The 9,969-nt window shown below is 31.7% G+C and overlaps 2 protein-coding genes across 2 annotated transcripts in view; both read right to left on the bottom strand.

Annotated features, from left to right (window-relative positions):
* The window catches only part of LOC124531972 (inactive pancreatic lipase-related protein 1-like), a 42,897-nt gene extending 34,215 nt beyond the window's left edge, over positions 1-8,682 (bottom strand). Inside the window, exon 1 of the mRNA XM_047106576.1 lies at positions 8,550-8,682. Within this exon, the coding sequence (XP_046962532.1) occupies positions 8,550-8,598 (49 nt within the window). The 5' untranslated portion in view covers positions 8,599-8,682. The remainder of the gene's footprint in view (positions 1-8,549) is intronic.
* Positions 478-4,333, bottom strand: LOC124531973 (aldehyde dehydrogenase X, mitochondrial-like). The gene is made up of 10 exons (XM_047106577.1): positions 4,161-4,333; positions 3,810-4,077; positions 3,615-3,731; positions 3,245-3,432; positions 2,401-2,503; positions 1,914-2,095; positions 1,560-1,724; positions 1,171-1,328; positions 783-857; positions 478-597 (listed from the first exon to the last, which is right to left on the bottom strand). Exons 3-10 carry the CDS (start codon positions 3,712-3,714, stop codon positions 522-524), a joined length of 1,047 nt encoding a protein of 348 aa, XP_046962533.1. The 5' UTR covers positions 3,715-3,731; positions 3,810-4,077; positions 4,161-4,333; the 3' UTR covers positions 478-521.
* Positions 8,683-9,969: the final 1,287 nt, after the last annotated feature.

The following is a 9,969-nucleotide window of genomic DNA, read 5'->3' as shown; positions in this document are numbered from 1 at the left end:
GGCTCAGGTAAAGCGTTGTAAAGTCGTCGGGATTTTATGCAGGATACAATTTGAGACTTTTCATAGCGCCCATGATAGATGCTTGCTATCTGGTCTATATACGAATCCCATACAAGTTTGTCATCCAATTTTAGGCTAAATACTTTACTCTTTTTATTCGATTTGCAATGCTATTTACTTTAAGTGATTTCACAACTCAGACAAATCGTGCTTGCACTATGGTTTAGTGAATTAAGTGTGCATAATTAGAAAGACGAATGATATCATCTAAATAGAATTATAAATTATCAAACATGAAACTTTGTCTAAAACTATTTAAAGTTGTAAAGGTGGTAAAGGGTTTCTTCATAATTTGTGCTCAGTAGTTCCAGGGATGATGCGATTTCCTACGTATATTTGAACTGAAAAAATTTAACGCTATCTAATTCGTGTATTGAAACGAACTTATGGCAGAGAATAAATAAATAGTACTTGGTGTATAATAAAGTTTACAGTTTTATTTGGTTTATATCATTTTCAAATCACATTCCAAACTTCTTTGGCAGGTTGATTGTAACAGTCTTGTTCTCTAAATATTGTTGGATGCCTTCCTCGCCCCTAAAACATTTTAAAATACATTAATAATCCATCATGTGTAGAATAATATTGATATACTTATCATAATTATATTGATAAGCTATTCGATCAAAAGAAATTGTATTTTCTTAACGATAAGACAAGGATAGCAATTATTGTAAAAAATAAATAAATTTTTCGATAGATTGTATTAACTGCATACTTACAATTCACGGCCAATACCAGATTCCTTAAATCCTCCGAACGGAGTTTGAGGAGCGACATGCTCGTATGTGTTTACCCTGAAAAATTAAGATATGTACCTATAAAATTTTATAATATCAAAAAATCTCCCTACTGTAATTATCCTAAGGTGGAGCTTCCCTTTTGATAAGACTGCTAGGATCTTATTCCACCGTGCTGCTCCAATCTTAGGGCTGATATAAAATAGGGTTTTGAAATACGGTTATGATTTTTTATAAAGGTATTTCGTAAAAATTACAAGTTTAATATTTGTGACATAATTAATCAAGAATGAAAAAAATGTGAATCATGTATTATGCAAATTCTTTATAACATTTGCAGTATTATATATAAAAGTATGTGTTCACTTACCACACAGTTCCTGTACGTATGTGTTTAACGAAAGACATTGCGGTTGTGATGTCGTTAGTAATGACACCGGATCCGAGACCATAGTTGGAGTTGTTCGCCCGGTCGATTACCTCGTCGAATGTTTCGAACTTGAGGATACTTTGCACAGGCCCGAAGATCTTGAAGAAATAAATGAATTTTATAAATTTGATGATGTTGTTATGTTCAAAAAGTAATTTTAATCTATCAAGATGAATATGATTTTCGGTTTTTAACCATGACAATGCCGCACATGTTTTAAATCGAGATGTTTGTCAGATTGTGACCACAACAAATGTTCAAATGTTCTGTGTTAAAACGTCGAGTAAAAAACAAAATGAAAGTTATGATCGTTACTCGTAGAGTCTGACCTCTTCTCTGGCAATTGTCATGTCATCCTTAACATCAGCAAACACGGTGGGTTGGATAAAGAATCCAATTTTTCCATGTCGGTCTCCACCAGCAATGCAGCGAGCGCCTTCTTTCTTGCCCGCTTGGATGTAACCCATGACTTTTGTGAACATGTCTTGGTCAATCTACAAAAGTAATAAGCATTGGAATTATTATAGCTCCTATATATTCCTATTATTGTAGTTCCTAGAAAATGGATATGCTATAAAAAACAGGATTCAATGAATGTTTTTATATAACTCAGTAATCAAGATGGACACGAGTTTTAGTTATTATATTTTCGTTTGCGTTATTATATTATTATTATTTCTTACCTGTGGTCCCTGTTGGACGTTTTCGTAGGGATTTCCAACAGTTCTCTTCTTAGCGATTTCAGCGGCTTTTGCCACGAAAGCGTCATAGATACCGGATTGGACATAAGTCCTAGTACCAGCAACGCAACATTGGCCAGCGTTTGCGAAGCATGCTCGGTGAGCGATTTGTGCAGCTTTTTCGACTAGAAATTGACACAATTATAGGCATATAGATTTTATCAAAACTTCTCTGTAAATTTTACTGTATTTTTTATATATTGTCATAATAATTAATTGTAAATATTATATTTGAGTCCAACCCAAAAGTATGTACCCATATACAAAAGTTTGTATATACAATATATATAATCTTCACCAGTTAAACCACAAACAGTACAAATATATTTTATTGATATTTAATATAGATCGATTTGAGAGTGAGCCTATTAAATTACAATCGCACATACATAATATATTTGTGTGTTAAAATATAGTACTTATTTTTTACCATCAGCATCGTTGAAAATAACTAAAGGACTTTTTCCACCGAGTTCTAGAGTGACGCGTTTTAGATTTACTGCAGAGGCACCACTCATGATAATGCGTCCAATCTGTAAAAAAATTAACATAAAAGACGTAAATTCGATTAGAATTTTCAATGAGTGATGATGTTTGTAATTCAAATTGATATAATTTTAGATCTCTTTTATTGATCGCGTTAGATTTTATTCAAATCAAAACTTTACTCATTTTAATCATGCCGATCTTGAATGATACATTATTAATTTAATCGCCGACTTATCAACGTGATATTCATAATTAATTACAGTAGCATTCAGCTAAGATCGACGATTATACTTTCATATTAATATGCTATGCTAATTAAGTACCTACTCGAAGGAACAGTCTTCGCACAACAATTAAAATGATAATACTGTCAGTCTACTACGTACTGCCGAAGATTATTATTATTAAAACAATTCTCGATTGTCATTAATAATAATAGTATATACTATTTACTTTACAATGTATTTCTTAAATATTGAATCTATGTTAAATTGTCAAATAAACTCTAAATAAATATTTTATAGTAAATATTTATATATTAGTACCATACGGTTATATCATATTTAAACCTGTTTTGAAAGAATGTTGGCGTATAAGTTGAACTTTCGACTACTTTGACTTCGAACTATTCCAAATATGGAAAAAATGGTCGCGTACGAGATGCCATGTCGAATGGTCTATAAAGTTTTGTGTGGATTTCCTTTTTACCCATAGGTTAAGACCGTTTTACCCTATGTTGATATTCTATACTATACTATTTCTATATTTAAAATATAATGATTTACTTCAGTTGATCCCGTGAAGGCCATTTTGTCGACTTTAGGGTTGTTGGTGAGGGCAGCACCAGCAGTAGGCCCATATCCAGTTATAACATTCACAACTCCCGGGGGGAATCCAGCCTCTTTGACCAATGCAGCTAAAGCCAGGGCTGTGAGAGGAGTTTGCTCCGCTGGCTTGACGACAACCGTACATCCTGTTTATCAAATTTATAACACTAATATAAGTTTTTCTTATTCGAAAGAAAATGAATATTTAACAAATCTTGAGAAAGTAATTGTTTGTCGACACTGTTCATAATACTGATAACAAGATAAAGCTAATTCTGATCATTTAATTAGTTTTTGTTATTTAAATATAAAATGAAAAATATTGTACCAGCTGCCAGCGCAGGTGCGATTTTCCAAACAAACATGGGAATGGGGTAGTTCCATGGTAGAATTTGGCCACAAACGCCGACTGGTTCCTTTAAAGTCATGGAGAGAACTTCGCCGTCTGAAAATTACAATTTCCTATTAGCAATTTAAAAAAATAACATAAATAAAAGAATACAATGTAACAAGGTATATTTACCTGCAGGAATAGTGCTTCCCAAGATTTTGTCAGCTTTTCCGGCATAATATCTGATGATTTGGGTTGCCCAAGCAGCTTCATTTGTCGCCTGCGCGACTGGTTTGCCGCAATCCAACGTCTCGAGTTCTCCCAAGTACTTGACGTCTCTTTCTATAAGATCTGCCAACTTGTGGAGTAGTCTGCCACGTTGAGAAGCATCGAGTTGCCTCCATTCGGAATAACGGTGAAATGCCTTAACAGCAGCCTCCACTGCGATATCTACATCAGCCTAGACAAACAGTGTTACATTATTTACTATTTTAATCAGCATTATTAGAGATATCTCATAATTTCAAAACAAGAGATTGGTACCTTATCCCCCTCCGCGACTTGGGTGATGACGGTCTCATCTTGAGGATTGATGGTAGGAAACGTTTTCTTGCTAACGGCATCCACCCATTCATTGTTGATGAACAACTAAACATGAAAAGGCTATTAAAAATTTTATTTGACATCTACTATCCGTAATTAAAACGAAAAGTTTCTTTATTATAGTAATCGGACATTAATAAACTACAAATGTTTTTTCACTCTGTTTCACTGTGCTACTGGTGAGGAGTTTCCACAATATATCTGCAGTAGCCGAACGTATTGAATTGTTATAGATAAAATATTTTTTTAATAATTGTGTTGTAAATAAACTTCCTGTTAAATGTTTTCAATTTGAAATGGCAAAACATAACTCCTCCTTTATCCATTCAATGAATGTCAGTTCAATTGAAGATAATATTGACGTTAATTCATACCTATTGTTAGTCGTTATTTATGTCGGTCCACAAAGGATCGTTTGTGCTATTAGACACAATTACCTACTGTATATGATTCGCAGAAGTTACAAGTACGAACGAATAATCAATACACACATTATCTCTACTTAAAGATAATCATATACTTCATATTAGTAAATATATTATAGCATAATATTATATAATTGTATTGCCTCTTACTAGTTACCTTACCTAAAACTGGCTTTTTACTTATACAAGTCCACGAGAGATCAGAGAGCGTGCTATTTATGTTAAAACTAGTAAACGAGTCCATATTGTACGAATACAGATTACGCAACCGTTTTTTTTTTTTATTTTATTTTTCTATAATATTGGATGTTGTGATGGGTAGCAAGTAGACGATAATATGTAAGAGAGTTATGGTCTAGATCTAAAAATCCTTTCGAATAATAGCAAGATTTGAAATTAATGATTTTAAGAAACACACAAAGCATATTTTAAATATAGTTTATTTAATTGTTTTTAAGTATGTAAGATAATGGTATGGAGAAACTAGTTTTTCTTTCCAAGTATATTATTATGAACGCACAAGAACTATTTCCCCTTGCACCAGATTTGCTATATCATCGGAGAGTACGTGTAGACTTGTGCAATAAAATGTATCCTGTGAAATTAACTAGATTTCCACAGTCAAAGGCCTAAATGTGTCTACCATGGTTTGCCAATTTATTAACGTTGTCAATTAACAATTAAGCGATTAACCGTATGACAGGTTAAACCCCATTGGATCTGGAGAATATATAATATGATAATCTATATCAGCGTTTACGGACTTTTATCTTGACATTATTTCATACAGCGCATAAGGTTATCTAATATTTATATTGTTCAGCTATACATATATTTATAATAGATATACATATATATCAGTAAAACTTTTAGGCAATTACGTTAGTCTTTTGTTTAATCTATACTGTTTTTTTTTTTAAGAATGTACAATATACGGTTGCATAGTAAAGTAGTAAAATGTATGTAGTATTCACTGACCGCAAGGCAATAAAACAACAGTGCGTTCATATGTTCAACATATGTTCCCAATATTCCGGCTTTATGTGAGACACGCTGGTCGCAAAAATATAAGAGTATTGCAATTTTCAACAAACATTTTGAAGAAATTATTAATGGACTTGCAAATATATCTACAGAAGGAAATGCTGCTGCAAGAAAAAGCGCCTATCAGTTACACTGTGCTGCTACTAAATCAGTATTCATTATATGCGTTACATTGATAGCCAAATATTCAAGTATATTGGAACCTGTTGCAAATGCATTACAATCGAAGAATATCGATATGTACACGTGTGTGAATCATATCAAGAGAATTATTTCTGTTATTAGAGATCATCGTGGTAACGCAGACAAAGAGAGTCAGATTATTTTAGACATTTCACGTAGAACTGCAACTGCCATTGGCAGTGATTTGCAAATCCCGCGTATTGTATGTCACCAACAACATAGGTCCAATCACCCAGCTGAGAGTTCATGCGATTTTTGGAAGCGATCAATTATCATTCCTTATTTAGATTCTTTGATATCCGCACTCGACCAGCGTTTTTCTAATGAACATTTACCAGCTTTTAGTTTAATGTCGATACATCCAAGTTCAATGTTAAATATGTCACTGGTTGATTTTAAAGAAAAATCGCAAGATTTCTGCCAGTACTATGATCTTCTTCTTTTTGAGCATGAAGCGGAATTATGGTATAAACTTTGGAAGGATAAAGGTATGGAAAAAGACGCTCTAGAAAAATTAGATTTTATTGATGTATTAAAGGAGGCGGACACTTTCTTCCCGACAACCAAAAAAGCCATACTTATTTTGTTGGCACAACCGTGTACAACAAGTAATATAGAAAGGTCTTTTTCTACCCTGAGACGTATCAAAACGTGGCTGAGGTCTACAATGACCGAAAACCGTTTAAACGGGCTATGTATGTTAAGCGTACACCGGAAAATTGTCCAAGAAAAAAAAGATGAAATTGTAAGAGAAGTTTTTAATAAATTTTGTGAAGAACCGCGCAGATTACTCTTCAAATAATAAAGCTGTTTCTTATTGTTATATTTGTTTTTAATGTTTACCTCACCTCCACCACCAATGTTAGATACTCATATGTTAAAAATCACGATTAAAACAATGTAGTATGGGATTTTGCTAATCTGCCCCCCCCTGTATAGAATCCTGGCTACGCCCTTGTACGTCAACATAATATTAGAGGTGAAATCGAGTTCTAAGAATAAATTAATATAAATACACGTTTTGAAGTTGTGTTTTCATTGAAAATATTCGACATTGCATAATTAATTTAACAATGTAGTGACTGTCGCTGGTCACGTTTTGTTTTCAAACAATGTTCTATTCTTATATAAATGAGATAAAATATAGACATTATGGAAATATTTTATCTACGACGGTGATTTTAGATAATTTGCATAAAATACTTTGTAGAGTTTTTTAACAGTACGACGATTCGAACAATATAAATTAAAATAAAGTATAAGAAAAAATCATATATTTATAGGCCTTTAAAATCTGAATATGCGTATTCAAATGATAAAAGATAAGATAAAGATGTGAATACTTAAAGTAAATTGCTTTTAAATAAAAAAGACAGGGAATTTATTTTACTTAATTTTAAATTCAATAAAAAAAAATTAAAACTAGAAGTAAAAAGATTTTATTTTATTGAATACTGCGAATATTTTGTTGCTAATAATCAAAAGATTATCAAAAGCGTTTTTCTTTTAAAAATTATGTTTTTATAAATATATATTTTACACCGTGTAAATAGGATTTTCCACTGCGTTAGATGTAATTTTGACATATTTTTTTCACAATGGTTAAAAAATTACATTGTAGTGAAGGCGAACTAACTTCGTATAAATAATATTTTCTATTTAATATACTGAACACGAGTTCACATTGAAATAAACGGTTGACTTGTTTTAATAACAACGTAGTTTACAAATCATTTGTAATAACTCGTCGTTAGGTTTATTAAAATTGTGCCATATGAATGCATGATTAAATATTCGCTAGAAATATATATACTTGCAAGTAGTAAGTATTTTAATTGTATGGTATTTATTACTATGTAGTTTTAATCTTTCCGTTAAACTGAATTCATAGGCTAAGCATTTTTGTGTCAGCAGTATCTCTTCTCGACTCTACGAGGTACAACTATTTTAATTAACAGTATTATAAAAGATTTTACACACATTTATTTCATATGCAAATCGGTATTACCTATGGTTATCATATAAATTATTAATGCTATGTTAATACTTATACACGGAAAAGGTAATCTAGCCTTCAACATTTGGTTGCAGAATTATAATTATATAAAATAAAATATTGCGCGTAAAATGTATAATTTAATTATGGTGTAAAAATGAATCTTACAAATCAGTTGAAGAGATTAGATAAAAATAATATAGAGATTATTACCGAATATCGCAACAGTTCCGCACTACCGTTACTTTTTTCAATGTCATTGACTGGGCCGAAACAGTTTTGCTATCACCTGTCAAGACCACGACCACGTGTTACGAAAACTACCGAAGACGCAACGAAGACGTACGATCGCGAACGTAAATAGTTGAGGGCATTCAGCCATACTAAACTCAAACATTCACTGTGCGATTATATTGCCAAATATCGGTCTAAATACCTTTTCGAATATATTATAATTTGAAATTAATCCAAACATATCACGATTAAATTTACGTTTATTGTTCAACGTTTCATCACTTTTTTTCAACATCAGCGAAACGAGTTGTGCTCTAGTGATTTGAATAAGTTTCGCGGTAAAAATTGTACTTGTAAAGATTGCGTTAAAAAATTTAGGTGCAACAATTTCGTATCCCGGAACATTCAATTTTTTAATTGAGGATGTCGTGATTACTAGTTCCGTACCTGTGCCCCACCAGTAACGTTTCCAGCCGACAGCCACTGAGCGGAACATAGCGCCGCGTGCAACACCGACAGCGACTCGCGGCTAACTGATTTACTGACTTACATTTTCTTGCCCAAATTACCCAAATACCACAATACATTTTAAAATATCAAAAAGTGTCAAATCACATATTAATGAGTGAATTAAATAGTGATATTCATTATAGTTCATAAAAATTTTCTTCAAACTAATACATTAATGTTCTTAGTAAAGTACCTATGAAGGCTCTTACACCCTGACTCAATTAATCTCTAATTAGTAACGAGAGTGCTCTCAATGTTGAGGGGATTTCACATCGCAGCCTGTCACCAAAGTAAATGGAAATCTGACAGCTTGTTAGGTGTCAGTACTGTTGATATTTAGGTCACCCAGCCATACAGAATAGACGTAGGGCGAACAGTCTGTACTAAACATAATATATGATCGTTATTCAACTTGCCTTATCCAGTCTTTACACTTTTCCTGCTTTTCAAACTATCTTCACCTCAAAGAATAACTGTTGAAAAGAAATGTTGAAGGAATCAGCTCAGAAAATATAACATAATAAATGAACATTATAATTTGTAACAATAAAAGCAAGACAAATAAGTATTAGTTATATGAATATATATGAGCTATTAATACATTAATAAGTATTTTTTCATTAATGTTAAAGGTATTTATAATGATTGGTCCGAGCTTAACTATATTTTATGTTGCTAAAGCGGGTTAAGAAGCAAAAATAAAAAGTGCAAAAATTGTAGTGATGATATAAAAAAAATACTAAACTATAATATAACGTTCCAGCCACAGCCTATTTATAGACTAAAAGAAATAGAAATCTAATTAAAAATCATGTCAATTACACTTTAATTTAATAAACTGTAAATCATATATACTTTAGTTTTTATTAGTTTTTACATGCTTTACTAAAGTTATTATTACTAAAGTTATTATATTAGGATTTTTACAGGAAGTTTTGTCAGACATCTAGTGGTCGATCAATAAAAGCGCCTGAAGTCGACATATAGCAATATTCCATGCCTGCGTATTTTACTCGTTTCGTACTGTTTAACCGATACGCTAATAGGTGGCCTTTATATACAAATTTTGTTTGGTCTCATAATAATCTCATCGGTGATTTTAAATATAGGCTCAAACTTTTTTGAAAACAGAGTTTTTGTAGTAATATAGCTTAATTAATTGTAATGATAAAATATATAATTTAGATTTTGTTTGACAATCAAATAGAAATAAATGAAACAAAAGAATGAAAACCAAGGTTGGGAACAGTTTTTTTTTTTTTAAATATGCCAATTATATAAATCACAATATAAAATGTATAACAAAAGTATTCTAATGTGTAATATGTATGTATGAATTTATGTATATTTAGGTGTA

This window comes from Vanessa cardui, chromosome 8 (genome assembly GCF_905220365.1).
Source record: "Vanessa cardui chromosome 8, ilVanCard2.1, whole genome shotgun sequence".
Taxonomy (NCBI): domain Eukaryota; kingdom Metazoa; phylum Arthropoda; class Insecta; order Lepidoptera; family Nymphalidae; genus Vanessa; species Vanessa cardui.
The sequence above is the reverse complement of the archived record's forward strand: the minus strand, read 5'-3'. Positions and strand labels throughout refer to the sequence as shown.

Excerpts from the sequence above, each read along its gene's own strand:
- LOC124531973 (XM_047106577.1), bottom strand. The coding sequence starts at position 3,714 with ATGACTTTAAAGGAACCAGTCGGCGTTTGTGGCCAAATTCTACCATGG. Across the intron at positions 2,504-3,244 it reads CCTTCACGGGATCAACTGAA|ATTGGACGCATTATCATGAG; the intron begins GTAAATCATTAT and ends ATTTTTTTACAG. Across the intron at positions 598-782 it reads TCTGGTATTGGCCGTGAATT|GGGCGAGGAAGGCATCCAAC; the intron begins GTAAGTATGCAG and ends AAAATGTTTTAG.